We start from the raw sequence: 17,817 nt of genomic DNA on the forward strand, positions 1-17,817 counted from the left end.
GACTGCAGAAGCCTCTGTTGTGAATTCAGGAGTTCCTCTGTGCTAAGAAGGAAACACTGACTTGCTCTAAACTTCTAAGAACTAATGTGCATTTTGGGGTTAACTGTAGATCAGTGTCCCACCTTTCTCCTGGGCTCCTGGAGCTCCAGAGGAACTGAGGGGTGAGGAGTGCAGAGATACTTGGTTCCTCGGTGTATGCTTGGTACCACAGAGCTGTGCTGCTGCTCTGGAAATCAGCTCGCTTCCTGTCTGTCCCTGCAAACTCTGAGGCAGGTGGAACACTCAGACCTGTTGCTCCATGTCCCAGCACTTCCCTTAAGAACAGCACTAGTGTATGGTTGTGCCAGTGTCTTGGTTTGAAAAGACAGTAGTCTGCTAAGGAAGACAGAAACCTCCCTTGAAATGGAAAAATGTAAACCATCCCTCCCCACTCTCTGAATTATTATAATCTTGAAATCTAGGGGCTCTCAGGCAAAGATACGTGAATAGGAATAACAGTTCTTTACTAGGAAAATTAAAATAAAAATGCAGTAGTACAAAAAAGAAAACCAAGAAAAAAACAACCCACTGATGGAGTCAGAATACAACCTGACACTCTGTTAGTCAGGGTGTTGGTAGCAGTCCAGTTAAACGGTGGCCACAATCCTCCGGGAGCAACAGATGTGGTTCTGTTGAAGTAATGATCCCGTAGAAGGGCATAGTTTTCCTCTGAAGGTCCAGTGGTGTAGATGGGTCCGATCTCTCTCCTCTGGGAATTCAGTGGAGAAAGGCTGCTGTGGTGTTCTGAGTATCCAAAGATATCCATGTTTAGATGCTTGGCTCCTCCCTCTGGATGGAGCATCTCACAATGGGATGATGTAATTTTATCAGTCATGTAATGAGACTCAATGGTCCATTAACAGATATCCCCCTGGAGGGAGGATGGGTCATGGAAGAGATAAAGAACACTGCCCCACATTGTTTTAACAGCTGGCGCATTAACAGAAAATATCCCCCAGTTATGAGCGATGGGTCATGAAAGAGATAAAGAAAACTGTCCCACCTGGCTCCAACAGATAGCAATAGAATATGTACTTTCAGTTACATCTTGCATTGCAACCCAAGACAGCCAGCCAGGCTCTTGCAGAACTACAAGTGTCATCCACCAATTCTACACCAAGACATCTTTGTACAGACTCACCACTGTGCACTTGCTGGCAACTTCATGTCTCACTGTGGATAATTTTCCTAGTTGGCTAAGGAGTCACCTAAGCTGCTTTTAACATGTCTGTTCTTCTTTGCAGCCCGAGACCATAGAGCTGGAGCCCAAGAAGGAGGGCAGCAGCCAGCATGGTGGCTGTGTGGGATGCCATTTCCCTTATAACAACCTACGGAAGCCCATCTCCCAGAGCAGCATGGCAGATTGGGCTTCCAAAAACCTAAACATGCACACACAAGGCATCTTCCGACGAAGGATCTCCATCTCCAACATGCTGTCCTGGAATGGCGGCTCTATCAAAAAACCAATGCTCATCACTAGCAATCGGACCATCAAAAAAGAGGCATGTGAGATGTTCAAACTGGTGCAGAGCTACATGGGAGATCGTCAGACTCGCATGGACCGCAATCATGTGGCACTGGTCACAGTCACCAAGTGCTGGAGCATGCAAGGATTACGGGATGAGCTCTACATACAGCTGATCCGGCAGACAACAGATAACATGTGCTACCGAAGCCTGGCATGGGGCTGGGAACTGATGGCCATCAGTCTGGCCTTTTTCTCCCCATCACCCAAATTTCAGTCTTACCTGGAAGGCTACATTTATCGCCACCTTGACAGTGATGAAAAAAGTAAGTGCCTCATGTACCTCCTCTGTATGCAGCAGCATCTTAGTCGGGTTGTGCCACATAGTCAGAGTTGTCTGGGTTTCAAAACTACAGCTAGTCCCCAGCTAGTGCTGAAGGCTCTGTCAGTGAGAGCACAGTGTGTTGTCGGAGTTCACCTTTCATTGATGGGATGAAGCTGTCACTAGCTTGTATCTAGCAAAGAAATGCGAGCCCCAGGCTGTGCTCACCTCACCCATCAGTACTGAAATGAGCTGATGTCAGCCCACCAAAGGCAGAGCTTTTCTGGGTTCTCTGATCACATAACTTACTTCTAAGTTCCTTGAAGCCAACAAAAAAAAGGGTTGTTAGTATCTAACCTTTTTAAGGGAACCATTGCAAACACTGAGAAGAGGCCTTGGCTGTTTGCAGATCCTGAAGAACGCAGGCTTTAATGTGAAGGTATGCAATTTATCTGCCTTACAGAAATTTGGGAACCAGCCCAGCTTATATTCTGTTATTACCCCAATTTTAAATTGCCATAGCATCGGGGGGGCAGGGGAGCGGGGGAGGGGTAGCGGGGAGGTGTGAAGAAAAGGAAGAAAAAGCTGAGGGCCAGCCTGGAGAGTATTAACTGGTATTTATTGGCTTATTTGTCACTATTTCAGACACACTCACTGTGTCTTGTCCAATCTCAACCCAGAAACCAGAGCACCTATTTTTATCCTTGATCTCTGGGGACTTCAAGCTGTGTTTGAAGTCCTCCCAAGTCTCCAGGGTGACTACAGGAGTTCTGCCTCTGCTCATGAGCATAGTGGCAGAGGTTGGACCAAGGGGCAAGTGCTACACTGGCAATATTTACCTTCTTGTTTTATGATTGTAGCCTTAATGTGGGATTTCTTCACTGAACTTCCATGTGTGCAGCACTAATTTGGGTTTCATAAAGATCCTCAGCCCTTGTCACTTCTGTCCATAACCATTCCCTCCAGCTGTGCTTTTCCCAGAATGCAAGCAGCAAGGAGGAGATGTTGAGAAGATGATTCTTTTGCTAGTATTTAGGCAGCATTGTTTAGGTATCAACTTTTCAACTGTTTGACCATTTGGAGAAGCTGAGTGATGTTCTGAGCCCCTCATTCATGTTCGTTGGGAGCTGGGCTGTGGTGCTGGACATTTTCCCAGGCAGAGCTTCTTATGCTGGAGTCAGGCTGACTGCCACATCTAAGGGCAGTTCTGGATTTTGGAATTTTAGTATACCATATTATTAATCCAGACCCTCTTCTGAATTTTCAGTTGTCCAGCACATTAAGGAGCTTGTGGATCTCAGAAACAAGAAGATCACAAAATCCAGGAAAAAGAGGAAACAAAACACAGAGGATGAAGGTAGGGAGAGGCACAGGGAGCCAAGAGTGAGAGGTCTGCACTGACTTCAGGCAGGCAGCAATGCTGAACTGTGCTGAAAATGAGACCATTTCTTTAAGTACAGAGATTTGGATTTGGGAAAATTTATCTGGTGGAGGGCTGGTGTGCAAGGTTAGACCACAGCATGGATCAGCTGGGCTGCATTTGGTACAGGTGGGGACCCTTTCAGTCACAGTTGTGTAAGTTGTGTGAGGGATTTTAAGTTGGATGCAGACCTGGAGCTGTAATTCAACTGATCTGTGCATGCCACGGAGTTTCCTGGAGCATATTCTGGTACTAGAAGCTGTATGAGCCAGTGTGTTGAAAAGAACCTGCCTCAGTTGTAATAAATGGATTTTTTAAATCACTGCCTAACCCGAGGCTCTTCTGGGAGTGTGTTAGTACCTGGTGAAGGACACTGCCTTTTTCTCTCTAGAATTGGCTTCCCTTGCCCACACTTTCTGAGCTCTGTAGTCCAGGGCTTGGCCTTGCATCTCTGCAAAATGAGCAAGAGCTTGTGCATTCCTCCGGACTCAGTTTAATTGCTGACTGCAGGATAACACTTTATCTGGCTGAAGTCTTAGCTAGACAAAGTCTTACTAGACAAAGTCCATTCAATATTTTTATATTACTTTCAGGAAACTTGAGTTAGCCCTGTGAATTCCTCTCAGGCAGCAGTTTATATCAAGTGGCTTCAGTGTTTTTAATCTATGAGAGCTGGAGTACAGCTTCCTGCATTCCTGAGCCTTCCCTGATACCTGCTGACAGCTGCTCCCTGTGGTGGCTTCCCTGTGTTGTTGCTGTGCCACCGTGTGTCATGAGGCAGCTGCAAGTCAGGGCAAGGGCTGAGGACAGCTGAGGACTGCACTAACAACATTCATTGTTTCTCTGTCTCTGGTGGGATTCAGAGCAGAGACCTGCAGTTGCAGAGAGGGATTATATTCTGGTAGAGATATGTGTTTTTTCTTTCCTGTTTAGGCCCAGGAGAGTACAGGCCATTCTGAGCCTTTGAAAATTCATTTTGCTTGTGCTCAGAGGGACTAAAACATCTTTATGAGACAACTCCGTGGAGATCGTTCTGTTCAGCAGGGTGTGCTGCCTATGGGCTGAGCAGGCTGTTCTATGCAATTATGTGTCTAAATTGCATGTGCTGGAGATGTGCTTAGGAAAACGTGTGTTTTTTACCTAAAAACAAACATTAAATTTAAAATAATAAAAAAAAAGCAAACATCAGCAGTTAGACTCTTTATAGGTCCCTTCCTATCAGTGATTGAGATGGGGACAATTGACTGGTGATCAGAATCCAAATTAACTGTGGGCTACATATGCATATATACCATTCTAGGAAGGCTAGTAATTTTTTACTACAATGATTTGGTTAAACATCATACAAACAAGCTTATACATTTTTGCAACATCTCTTCTACTTCTACTTGCAGAAATTGATTCAGTCTTCTTTCCTCAGCCAGCCTGATCCAATCCTCTTGCAATCTTCAAAGCTTCATTTGTTCTTGCCAAGGCGTCCTGATTTTCAAATCTCTTATACTAATCAGGTCCAAAGTACTTTCTGTCTTTGCAATACGTTCCAACTCAGGATTTTCTATGTTGCCTCTGATAAATATTTTATATATCTATATGAACTGTTATTAAAAAGACATGCCAGGATAACTTTATAAAGTTTCCAGAAGGAAGTACTTGAAAGTCAGCTGTGCCTGTATGGCCTCAGCTGGGGCTCTGGTGACAGGTCACACACACTGTTACCTCTCACAGAATCACAGAATCATTAAGATTGGAAAAGTCCTCTAAAGGAATTGAGTCCAACTGTTCCCGCAGCACTGCCAAGGCCACCACTAAACCATGTCCCCAAGTGCTACATCCATACATTTTCTTAATATTTCCAGGAATGCATGTTCCACCACTGCCCTGGGCAGCCCTAATTGCCTAATTACCCTTGCAATGAAGAAGCTTTCTTTTATATCCAATCTAAATGTCCCCTGGCGCAGCTTGAGGCTGTTTCCTCTGGGTCTGAGCTGACCCAGGAGACTGCTCTGGCAGGGGCCAGGCTATGAGTTGTTCTGCAGGGGTTCAGCAGAGGAGGCAGCAGGGCTGGCAGCTCGCTCAAAACAGCTTTTTTGCAGTGACTGATAACTCTGAGGACTTTTCCTGGAGACTGACCTCAGAATTGCACCTGAAGTAAGGGGAAATCTTGCAGGAACATGCCAGGTTCTCCCTGCTGCTGGCTGGAAAGGTCGGGTTTTCCTCTGGAACACCTACTTCTGTTTGACCAGCCCTGCTTTCCAGATGTGTGAGGGGTGGGTAGGATGCACCTAAAGCTGCAAGGCTGTTGTGAGAAGTTTCTCAGTGGCTCTGAAATATTAAGATGCTTATAGATGCTGTAGCAGCAATTTAGCAGAGAAATCCATAAGGAAATCAAATGTACTGACTTCAGTCTGAACTGAATAGAAGTATGTATCTATGTAAGTTTTTCAGTGAAAAGTTGAGTTGAAGCAGTGATTCCCCACACATGCGCACATACTCCCTTCAATCCAGAAGCTCATACGTGAGTAAACATTTACCACCTCACATATACCCAGAGAAAGAACTCTGAAGTTTCCCACACTTAACCTCTGCAGTCTTCATCTTCTAGCTTAATGCTCTGTGAGTAAATGAAATATGAATGTGGTGCGAGGTCTTTTCATGCATGAATATCCTGTTGGCAGGCAGAAGAATAATGGGTAGGAACAAATGATGTGTTTTCAGAAGGAGGATTGCCTGCTGATCCCATAGGAATGTAAGCTGGTCTTTGGGTTTATACAAGGAGACAAATCATGAGCTGACAGGTCAGTGCTGATACAAAATTATTCAGGGCTATAAAAATGAAAAGTACAGAAGGATCTCATGAGAGTGATGAACAGGGCGATCAAGCAGCAGAGAATATTGTGTCACCAGCAGCAAAGTTTTTTACATGGGGGAGAGTTCCCTGACTGCAAGTGCAGGGGGAGGCCCCAAATGAGCTGTTTTGAGGAGGGAAAGACATTTTCCAACTTGTATATGAATTTCCAGAAACACATATGTGTTGCTGGGAAGTGGTCAGAAACCAAAAGAAGGATCAAGAGCTTGTAGGAAAGGGACAGAGAGCAAAGCAGCAGTTGGCTGTAGTTGTCCTGTGCCCACTCTGTATGTCCTGCCTGGGGTCACTCCAAGGCTGATGAATGTGGCAGGGAAGGTGACATGTGAGCTTGACATGTGAGCTGGACATGGAGGAGGTAAGAGGGGAGATGGTCAGCAGGATGAAAGAAAGAAGGTTACCTAGGGAAAGCAAGAAGAAAATTTTTCACTGTGTGACATAGCAGTAGAACCGAAAGCTGCCTGGTTTTGGTGCTGGGCAGCAGGCTCAGGAATGCTCTTTCCTGAAGCACAGAATGGAATCCAAAGGGTCAGCAAAGCAGGGTGGTGTGTAGGTTCAGAGCATAAAGAGGTCTAGAAAGAAATGGGACAAATTCAAAGAAGGGAAGTCTATCTGTTGATGGTTAATGGTCCAGGTACAACACTGCCTTAGGGTATTGCCCACATGCTGTTAACTGGGAGTTTTTTGAAGGGGGATTCTCATTTTGAAGACATCCTGTATTCTGTTCCTTATCTTGGTGACAGGTGCAGGCTGCTGGCTTGTCTGGCTGATGAACATGGCATTTCCCATAAAGGGAATGGTGATCAAGAAGCATTGTTGGGGTGTAAAAGGAAGCACTGGTGGTGTGAAAAAGAGAAGCTAAAGCAGTGCTGTAAAATGGAGGAGCCGGGGCAGATCTAAGCCAGGAGAGCAGCACTCCTGGTGCCAAGCCCTGGTGACTTGCTCAGGAGCACCTACCCCTGTGCTATAGAGTGCAGTGAGATGTAATCCTGGTCTGATAGCTTGCTCTGGCTGTGCCAGGCTGAGATCCAAGAGGCTGTGGTAGATCATAGGAATATTCAGACAACAGCTTCTCTAGTGCTAAAATACATATCCCATGGCCAGGTCCTAAATCCAAATCTAAATCTAAGCAGGTCCTGTTTGCTGCATTTTTAAGACTTTCGTTGCAGAAAAGCATTGAAGTCTGTTCCAGAGGGTATGTTCCTGCACACATCCTGTCTGGATTTTAACTTTTTCTAAAAGCAGATGTTCTTTAAGATGCTGTCCCACATGTATTTCTAGGCTGGCATATGGAGTAATATTTTCCTTTGAAAACTATTTTTCACTGTGTGGACTGTTCGTAGTCATCTGTTCCTGAGCTCCTGAGGCTACTGTGATACTATAGGGAATAACAGATCATCTTGGATTTCTCAGATTCATGATGTGCTCACAGAAGTGGAATTGCCTTCAGGATTAACCCTTTCCAGGTGATGAAGATGAAGCTGTCTCCAGCCCTGAGAGGCAGGAGCTGGGCTGTGGAGGGGAGTACCTGGCCCACATGTTTGGAGATGTCAGCGTGCATGATGAGCTCAGTGCTGGGAGTCAGTCTCTAGCTGAGCATTCTGAAAGCAGCAGGTGGTTGGAACAGGTTGCTGGTTTGGAAAAGCTGAGGCTAAAGCTAAATTCTACTCCTCTCCTTCATGTTTCTTCCTGCAGCTCAGCATGTGCCTCCCGGCCTCTCCATGTTGCCCATCCCATTCGGCACATGCCCTGGAGCCAGGAGCACTTGTGTTGGGGCAGATGGCTTCTACTCTGGAGCAGGGAGGCTGCATGAGAGCCATTGGTCTGTGCCCTCTGGGGTGAGTGCTGCTCACCCTGTTCCTCAGACCCCTGCCTCTCTTTTGGCCATTCAAGTCTGTGGGCAGTAACTCCTCCATCCTCTTGTGCATGCAGCAAGTTTATTTTTCAGTTGCTTCAAATTTGGTCGGCTTCATGTGTGACTTCAACAGGCCCCGTTGGGTCAGAGGCTGCAGCATGGTAGTCATGGGAGCAGGAGGCCTCACTGCAGAAAGTGCTGGATGTAGGTTTTAGGCTTTTCCCAGGACTAGGGAGCTTCCTGAGAAAGTACAAAACAGGCTTCAATCAAATGTGTCTGACTGCTGCCCATGCATCAGCCCTGCAGAATCTGCAAGACACCAGTTCCTTTTGCAAACATTGTTAAGCTTTTAGGCTGATTATGTGTTTCACAGTCTAATTACAGTGTGAAAAAAATACTTCTCATTATTAGTTTTGAAGGTGCTGTCTCCTGCAAAGTTGCTGGGATGCAAAGACACAGTCCAGCTTCTTTCCCTTCCCCTCTGAGAAAGGTGACACGTTGCTTTGGGGTGTGTCTCACATTGGTCAGCAGAAGCTCTAACCTAGGATCACAGGGCAGTTCGTTTGGTTTGTTTCCTTTTAATCCTTAGATATTCCCAGTGTAAGTCATGCCTAGGATTAGCAGGATTTTTGCTTACAGTGAATATTTTGCTTTAGATATTCCCTAGAGAGAAATTCCTAAAACTGGCTTTCCTTCCCATTGCCTATGGGAGATGGGAATGCTGTAGTACCTCCTCTGGCATGGCTCCAGCAGTGTGGAGAGGCTTTGCTCCAGCTGTGAGGCAGACTGATGGAGGCAGGAGGTGCTTGTTTCATTGAGAGGAGCCAAGGATGGTGGCTTATCTGCTGGCTGAGAGGACAGCACATCTCCCACCTCTGGGAATTGTTCTGCTTGGGAAGAGTTTGTCCTCTGCATTGAGAGGATTTGAAGACCTCCAAGCTCCCAGCCAGTGTACCTAAGCCATAGGGTGTGTGAAAGGCTGATGTGAAATGCACAGTATCTGACCAGAATGTGGGTTTCACAGCTGCAAGTATTTGAACTGTGCTGCAAGCTTTGGGCCTGACAGGGAATCAAATAGGGCAGATCTATTCACTGCTTTCAGTGAGCAGTTTAGGTTTTACTTGAACAAGAACAAAAGACCAAGGGTTTTGGAAAAACTCTCACCAATCAGTGTTCTGTCATTGCATACATTTCTCTTGGTGTCACGGGGGGATTAGCTCTGTGAATCATGACTGCACTTGCCTTCAGAGTTCACTGAACCAAGCACAAGCAGAACAGGTGCTCTTGTGGAGGGCAGCAGCTTTTGAGGTACAGTTCCCAAGCTTTGGTGTGTCCCATTTACCTTGTCTCGCAGAGCATGCCTGAGCTGCACAGTACAAGCTTGGGTTGGAGAAGGCTGCAGGCAGGAAGGAACACAAGGAAGCCTTCTGCAGGTGTTTGAGAAGATAAGATCCCATCACCTTCCCACACCTCTTCTTGTGTCCTGAGGTCACTGTTGGTGTTGGTGCTGCTTCTCTGTCCCCACCTTCTCTGCTGCTCCTCTCTCACTAGCAAAGGAATTGAAGTTCTCAAATAATAAACAATTGGTTTAAAACATTCTGAAACCTTCCCTGACAGAAGGCTGACTGTGTGCTCTGTGGCTGTGTTCTGGCAGGATGTAATTACCTGACCCTGTGTCCATGAGGCACTTAACCCTGGTTGTGCCCACCAGGCAAGGACCCAGGCATGTGTGTGTGCCCATGCTGGGAATGCTGAATGGGTGTCATGCATGGAGGCAGGTGCACTCCAGATGCGAGAGGTGGAGATCTGCAGGAGCGGGGATGGGAGGTGCAGAGCTATGAACCTTCACTTAGGAAATGATTCTGAGCCCAAGCACTGGCTTGCACTGACACTGCCTGCCATGGGACTGGGAGGCTTCAGGGCAGTCAGTGCAAGTTTTGGCAGTCCTGCCCTGCTGCAGTGGGCTGTGCATTGAGGGGGCTGCTTGTGCCACAATGAGCTGCTGTGCTGGAGCTCTCTGAAGGGCTTCAGTGTGTGGGTGCACAGCACTGTGGGCTGACCACTCATTTCCTCTTTCCCACCAGGTCTGCCCATTAGCACCTATGCCAAGTACTGCTACCGGAAACTCCAGAAAGTAGCCGTCACTGGAGGCAAAAAGGTGAGCAGCTGGCCCGGCTGCAGGGCCTGTGGGTTGCCTGAAGGACTCTGGTGGTCACCACTGATTCAGTGATGGGAAATGGAGATAGAGTGAGCAGAGGAGGATTGCTCGGAGTATGTCTCACCATGAATGTATGGGAGAGGGCTGCTGTCCAGGTGCTGCCATTCATCTGGCAGACAGCAGTGCCTGCTGTGCAGGCAGCTGCATGACTGGCTGCTTCCTGGAGCCAAGGACAAAGACAAACCCAACACTTACCTGTATCCAGGGTAAAAGGAGCTGTCTGTGCAGGGGGACCCATCAATTTGTTTCTTCAGGTGAGGGAAGAGTCTCCCTTTGCACTGAGAGCTTATATTAAGCTTGGTCTTGCTGCTGGTTTACTGCAGAGTTGTTCATTCCCTGTTCAAATAGTTGTACAGCAGAGATGACTGGTGCAGGGGGTGTCTGTGCTCTGCATTATCTGAAAATCTTCCTCTCTTCCCTCTGCACAGTTCGTGTGTGGCCATGAAAGTTAGTAGATGGCCCCAGCCTGTCAGTTCTAGGTCCCTGAGCCAGATCTGGTCATCAGGGTTGTTGGTTTTTTTTTTGGAAATTCCTGTGGGGCCTCCCTGCCATCTGAACTTTGTGTAGTGAACAAATTAGCTGAAATACCTTGAGAGGGGTGAAGGCTCCTGGCAGGGGCAGGACAGTAAACTAAGCACACATTGCACACATTGCAGCCCTGGCCACTGACCCACAGAGGGCTTGGTGGGAGCTTCCCCCAGTTGCGTCCCCCATTTGGCCACAGGATCACTGCTGAAGGCCGTGCTGGGCAGCCTGTCATCCCTGCAACAGCTCTGTGCTTGTCTGAACTGTTGCCACAGGACATTCAAAACTCCTTTCAAGTGTTGGTATTTGTCAGAAGCAGCAGGTACCAATGCTCACCTTTTAGGTTTTAGCACATCTGAAAGCAAAGCTTTCCCTGGAGTTGCAAAAACCTGAAGTTCCCATCTCCAAAGGACTGTTTTTTACCTGTCCTGTGGCTAAGCACTCACCTGATGCTGGGTTGGGGTATAAGTGCCCTCTGCTGAGCTCACTATTGCCAGGGCTGGGCTGGGCTCCATTCCATACTGCTTCCCACAGCAGGTGCAGCTACAGTGGAAGCAGTCCCTTTGCTGTGCAAAACTCAGCAACAGAATCTCTGCAAAACCAGCCTAAACTTCCCAAAGTGGTCTCCTTTGGTCCTCTTGGACCTGATGAATAGAGCCATCCCTGATTGTAGGCAGCAGAACAAGAACTATGCTGCCAGGAGGCTGATGAGGTGACCACATGCAGGGTCAGCCTTCTCTGTCCTGGTCACTCAGCATCCCCATCCTTGGGTCACTCTTTCTTTGTGGACTGGCTGTGCCGTGGTTGCACTAAGCTTTTCTCTGTCCTCAGGGTCTCCGCAAACCAACAGTGGAGGAGATAACGCATGCCAGGAATGCCATCCTCACACCATCGCTCTTCGGCAGCTCCCTGGAGGAAATCATGCTGCGGCAGCAGGACATGTACCCTGGGAACAAGCTGCCCTGGGTGCAGACACAACTGTCACAGCAGGTCCTGGCCCTGGGAGGGGAACAGACCGAAGGGATTTTCAGGTGAGCTTTTGGGGTGCTGTGCTACTTTTTCCTGTGCCACATGTCAGTCCTCAAAGCCAAGGAGTCAAGATTGACCTTCACATGCTTCCTCTTCCCTAAGAAGCACTTCGCTGTGAACTGGACAAAATCTGTTTTCCCCAGGTTCAGAAATCACCTCTTGAATTAGCATTAGCCAGTTTGCATGTGTTAGCACAGAGGGGACTGACTGGTGTAGGTTGACTTAACTACATGGACAGCTCATCCTCAGGCACAGCAAAGAACTTTCATCAGATTTGGCAATGGTGGTTGGCTAGTGTAGGGGAGGGAGGAGCTCCGGGGTCCCGGCACAGCACCTCATCTCATGCAGCACATCAGCCTTGCTGTTGCACAAGACACAAGAAGTCAAGAGAGACACAGAATCTGTGTGGTGAACACGGGGGATTCTGCTTTGGGTCTGGGTTTTCTTTGTTGTTTTCTTTGTACGTATGGTTTTGGTTTACATTTAAGATTTGAATTAATTTTTCAGTAGCTAAACTTGATTTAAGATAGCCATTAAAAGGCTCAACTTTGCCATGTAAGGGAAAATTTTTTAATAGATAGGTGTGTGTGTATTTAAGTATGTATAATATACGTAAGAAAATATATTTAGCCAGAGATGCTGCTCATCTTTGGTCTGAACACACTGCAAAGAAGCCTGGTTATTGAAAATAATCACTCCTGAGGACTAGCTCAGTTGTTATCTGAACTAGTGGGAACCCCCACTTCAAGATGGTGTATAAAAATAGGTACCCCCTTCTCTATGAGGAACTTCTGTAGCTGCCACTGGTGCCTGAGGCCTTCTCCCTGCTCCCTCTTCCCTGAGGCCCAGAAGCAGCTTTGGAGCCATGCTTAGCTGGTCAGATGCCCCACCAAGCACATTGCCTGGCTCACTCTCAAAAGGGCCTTTTCTGTGTCTCTGCAGGATACCTGGTGACATAGATGAAGTCAATGCATTGAAATTGCAGGTGGATCAGTGGAAAATCCCAAACAGTCTCAGTGACCCCAACATACCAGGTACAGGAATGTGGCAGGTGTGTTGCTGCAGCCTCAGCCATGGTGCAGTGCAGAGGGGGAGGTACAGGAACAGCTCAGTAGATGTGCTGCTGCTTGGGAATGTGTACACAGGCTGTCTGCACTGTCTGGGATTTTGTTCTGTGTCTTTTCACTGCCTTTCCAAACACTGTTCATAGAGGAAGCACTGGGAGTGGGGAGGAACCTCTGTCTCTGATGCAGTAAAGTTGTGCAAGATGGGCAGAGTGGTGGGAGTCCTTCAGGTCTCATTGTCCTCTTCTTTAGGCAGCCCCAGAGCTGTTTCCTGGAGAAGCAGGTAGGGAGCAACCAGTATTTCCCACTAACTGGTCAGTTTGGGTGCCTTAGCATTTCAGAGCCAAGACTGAATTAAGGTGAAGCAGCACAAGCACAGAAATCCCTTCTCTGCCATCTGTCTCACTGCCAAGTTTGCCCCTGAAGGGGGTGGGGAAGTAACCAGAGCTTTTCTCATGCACCTGCTTTCTGCCCAGCCTCTCTCCTCAAGCTCTGGTATCGGGAGCTGGAGGAGCCTGTGATCCCCCAGCAGTTCTACAAAGAGTGTATCAGCAACTATGAGAACCCCAATGCTGCCGTGGCTGTGGTGCAGCTTTTGCCAGAGCTCAACAGACTGGTGCTGTGTTACCTCATACACTTCCTGCAGGTAGGCAGCCCCCACAGCCTTGCACTGGGGCCAGGAGCATGTGAGGCATGCTCCTGGCATGGAGTAGTGGTGGGCTCATTGGCAAGGTTTTAAGACTTCTTATCTGTATTTAAGATGGGATTGATGGAGGGATGTTTGCTGGCCTTGTTCCTTATGGGAGCAGTAAACCCTGTTCCTGATCTTACAGAGTCTGGGCTTGGTTTCCTGTCTGCCAGGGCTGCTCTCTGTCAGAGCACAGTGCTCTTCCCTGTGGATGTGTGGCACTTGGGACACTGTCCTTAAGGCAGGCTTTATGTCTGCTCTCCTTCCACCTTTTCTTGGGCCACGTTTTTGGACTTTCTTGCCCTTTTCCACTGCTCCATCTGAATGTGTTCTTGCTATCTGCAGATCTTTGCTCAGCCATCAAATGTGGGCAGAACAAAGATGGATGTGAATAACCTGGCCATGGTGATGGCCCCCAACTGCCTGCGCTGCCAGTCCGACGACCCTCGAGTTATCTTTGAGAACACACGCAAAGAAATGTCTTTTCTCCGCATGCTGATAGTGCACTTGGACACGAGCTTCATCAAAGGGCTGGTTTGAGCCACTGGCCTCAGGGAGCAAAACGTTGCTCTGAGGAGTTGCTAGACATCTTAAGTCTTCTCCTCTCCACGTATGTCTCTTGCATTGTCGTCATTGTTGTCACGCCCTGGGTTAGCCCTTGAACATCTCCCAGTATATGACCACAAGGACTGGACCTTTCTGGAAGGCTTGATTTTATCAGCGTCAGGAAATCCTTGGGCATGCCAGGTCAGGTTAAGCAGTTCCTAGCCTTTCAATGTGTGTCAGAGAGGGGCAGTCCTCTTCCTGAGAGCCAGAAGATTGGTTACTCAGTGAAAGGACTGTGACATGTGTGAGGAACTGCTACATGGGGCAGTGAGACTCCATTTCCCTTCTGGAGGCAGAGTTGGTTTCAGGTAGGAGAACATCACTCCTGTGCTGTGGCATGAGCTGGTCCTAGGGAAGATGCTGCCTCAGCAGGAATAATCCTACTGCTATGGAGACAGCCTGGTTCACCTCTGCAGACTATTGGTTGGAGGTATCAGGGTTATTCTGATATCCCACAATGCTGTTGGTAGAGGGCTGTGAAGGTGTGGAGGTTCAAGAACTGTACAGCTGTGCAGCAGCATGTGAGACCAGCCCTATGCTGAGTACCTACCCACACACATGGTGCTGGACATGGTGTGTCCAGGAAGGCCACACACTTCACAATAGGTAAACAAACACTTTTCCTCTTAATGAGGAGCAGTGACCCCAGTGGCCTTGCAGCTCCTTTTATAGCTCATGCTATACACAGCATGAGCTGACACTAGCTTTGCTGAGGAGCACCTGAGCCCATGCTCAGAGCAGCCTTCATAGCTCCAGTTCCTCACACCCTGCTTCCTGGTACCACATCCTTCCCAGACCACTCTGCCAGGAACTAAATACTAGTTTGATGCACTCTTCTGGCTCAGCCCAGGTCTAAAGAAAGCCCACAACATTCAGAAGTGCTCCTGTGCTCAGATACACCCTTCCAGGCAGACAGCAGCAGTGCTGTGTGCTTGAGAAATGCTGGTACTACCTGTAGTCAGCTGGGTAACTGTGTAGTCAACTGTGGTAACTATGCTCTTCCTTTGAGGTGTTTTCCTTGATGGAGGCAGGTCTGCTGCAAAAAGGTGTGTTTTGGGATTACTGATGCATGCTAAGTCTGTCAGTATCATGCAAGGTTGCATTTGTGTTTCTGCATCCCCCTCCTTTTCTAGTGGAGATCTGGGATCATCCTCTACAGACTGCAATGGGGAGCTGAGCCCTGCTGACAATGAGGCTTAGAGCTGATGCCTGAATCAGTACCAGTGTGGGTGTGAGGAGCCATGTGCAAAGAGTGCCCCAAGCCTGTTGGCTTGCTTGGGGCTCTGTCTGAGAGGGTTCCCAGAGCCTATGAATGAGTTTGAATGAATTTGCAGGAATTCAGTTTGTGCTCAGCTGAATAAAGGTTCTTCGTACCAGATGATTCTGTGGTCCTGTGGGCCAGGAAATCATGCTCCCTTGTCAAGATTAGCTCTGTCAAACATACCCATGAAATGTGCAAGCATCTGTTTCATGTACACACCCATCTCCATGCTTTGATGCCGCTCAGTTTTCTCTGTCCCTCTGCAGTGCTAAACAACTTGTTCTTCAGATGTGGAGCTACTGCCCCAGAAGTGTGGAAACGGGCAGAGGTTACCAGATCTGACATGTTGTCCTGAGATTTGAATCACTGAACAAGCTCAGGCTGTCGTGTTCCCTGCCAAGGGCTGGAGCAGCCATATGGCACCTGCCCTCCTCTTTGGGCTGCAGGTCTGTGTCAGGCTTTGCCCGCAGCCACTGCAGAGGTGATCCACATTTATTACGCCTTGCACTCAGCTGTGGCTGTCAATCAGACCATAGGCATTTACTGCTAAGAAAAGTGAATGCTTCTGGCCAGCATTGTAAAACATACTCATAAAGGACACTGGAAATTATTGTCTTTGCCAACAGATTTGTAAATATCAATCAGTAAGGTAGCCTTTTCTCTAATAGAAATAAATACAATCTCAATGGCTGTCTCTTTTGTGAATTGTCTTTTTTGGGAATTTCTGCAGCATGATTACATCTGTGTGGGCTGAACATTTCCACCTGAATGTCAGTGCCCAGGTAAGATTTGAGAATCAGCATGAAGTAAGCACTTGGAAACCATGCTGGTTCTGTTTTTCTTAATTCTCAGGCAGCTACCAAAGGTCACCCAATTAATTGTGGAAGGGAATGTGTTGAAACAGGTAGAAGGCAATACTGCTTTACACATATCTTTTGGAGCCTTTCAGGGTCATAAAGGTATGAGAGAAGTTTATGGGCAATTGGAGGGTAAGAGGGATAGACTTGTGTGCCTCCTCCAGTAGCTGGAAGTGCTCTAGGTGGACTGTTGGAGGTGGCCCCACAGGCATCCTCTGCATGGTCCCCTGCAGGGTCTCTGCTGATGGAGATGTAATTAATTGGGTTGTTAGGCTGACCTAAGGGGGACATTTTTATGTTCAGACTGGAGCATTCTCTCATCTTTCCTCCACTGGTAATCCAAGGAACCACTGGGAGCAGTGTGTTGGTGCTCGAGACTGGTGCTAGTTCCACAGTGTGGTGGAGTTGCAGGGCAGGTGCTGCCAGCTGTGCTACTTCAGTCACACAGGAATCAGTTCCTGCTCAGCCTCTGGCTTGTGCTCCTGGTGCTCTGGGAGTGGTCATTGTCCTGTCACACTAGAAAAGCTGATGCCCTTCAGACAAAGCCAGTGAGGGCTGCTCTGTCTCACCGGCAGTTTAGGATCACATACACTGGCCATACCACTGGATCCTTCCACCAGTCTGGCTGGCAGAAGCATTGTAGGGGGGCTATAGGACAAGTGAGCACAGAAGGAAGACCAGGAACATTGTAACCTCACACAGCCTTTTCTTAGAGGGATGTCCGCAGCCAATTTCTGAGCGTTCCCCAAAGTTTTTCTGTGAAATGAGCAGATTTTTGCCAAATCAGAAAAGGCCACAAGCCAAATGCTTCAGCTCAAGCTCCAAGACTCATGCTCACTCCTGCAGTCACCGTGGCCTGACACCTGGATCACTTAAAGAAGTGATGGCCAGAGCTGCAGCTAGGCTTGGAACAAGCTTATGGTTTGTTCTGAGCTTCCACAAGCAGTGCAGTCGGACCTGGTGCTGGAGGGCAGCTGGGACACAGCTCCTTGAGAGGAGTCACCAGCAGCTTGTCCTTGTCCATGTCCTGCTACTGGTTGTGAGAGAGTGATGTGTCCAAGTGGGGCCAGCACTCCTGCAAGTGCTGGGTGCTCTTGCTGCTGCTGTTGGATTTTTGGCTGGTTTGAGTCTCCTTTTCACAGAGCTTTGCGGGAGTTTTTTGCTATGCCTGCAAATGTAAATGGTAAAAGCAATTTTGCTCATGGCAGCTGATAGACACCATTCCCATGTGCCACCTCAGCTTCTGAAAAGGTTGGGCAGATATTGGGGATCACAGGTGGATTTTGGACGGTTCAGCTTGAGATAGGGAAAGGGCTTAGCTTTGGCAGCTGCCTGATGTTTTATGGGACAGGGTAACCACAAGGACACCCCTCCTGGTAGAGAAGTTCCCCACTGTCTCTCCTCCCCTTGCAAATGTGAAGGGTCTCCCTGCCCTTGTCCACCAGAGACGCTCCATTTCTTTCTAAAACCAGAGAGTCACAGAGGTTCTGCTACCTCCTCAATGTTCCTGGGTAATGAGAGGCCAGTTTTTAGCATAATTCTCATGTAGGTTTTTAGTCCAATCCTTGCATGGAGCTTTGCTCTAAATCAACCCTGTGGGAAGGC

The 17,817-nt window shown here is 48.0% G+C and overlaps 1 protein-coding gene across 5 annotated transcripts in view; it reads left to right on the forward strand.

The window, feature by feature from the left end:
• LOC102103702 (rho GTPase-activating protein 39-like) overlaps positions 1-16,886 on the forward strand; it is a 68,575-nt gene extending 51,689 nt beyond the window's left edge. For 3 of the 5 annotated variants that reach the window (XM_014260803.2, XM_088064615.1, XM_088064614.1), the window contains exons 4-10: positions 1,284-1,830; positions 3,094-3,183; positions 10,049-10,122; positions 11,539-11,738; positions 12,679-12,770; positions 13,277-13,446; positions 13,834-16,885. In XM_014260803.2, coding sequence (XP_014116278.1) covers positions 1,284-1,830; positions 3,094-3,183; positions 10,049-10,122; positions 11,539-11,738; positions 12,679-12,770; positions 13,277-13,446; positions 13,834-14,028 — 1,368 coding nt within the window. In that variant the 3' untranslated portion in view covers positions 14,029-16,885. Of the gene's footprint in view, positions 1-1,283; positions 1,831-3,093; positions 3,184-10,048; positions 10,123-11,538; positions 11,739-12,678; positions 12,788-13,133; positions 13,179-13,276; positions 13,447-13,833 lie in introns of those variants that run through there. The other 2 variants (XM_014260804.2, XM_088064616.1) reach the window with 2 other exon arrangements.
• Positions 16,887-17,817: the final 931 nt, after the last annotated feature.

The sequence above is a fragment of the Pseudopodoces humilis genome, chromosome 19 (assembly GCF_049639895.1).
Source record: "Pseudopodoces humilis isolate 2021_Gansu_Grassland_sample_001 chromosome 19, ASM4963989v1, whole genome shotgun sequence".
Lineage (NCBI taxonomy): Eukaryota > Metazoa > Chordata > Aves > Passeriformes > Paridae > Pseudopodoces > Pseudopodoces humilis.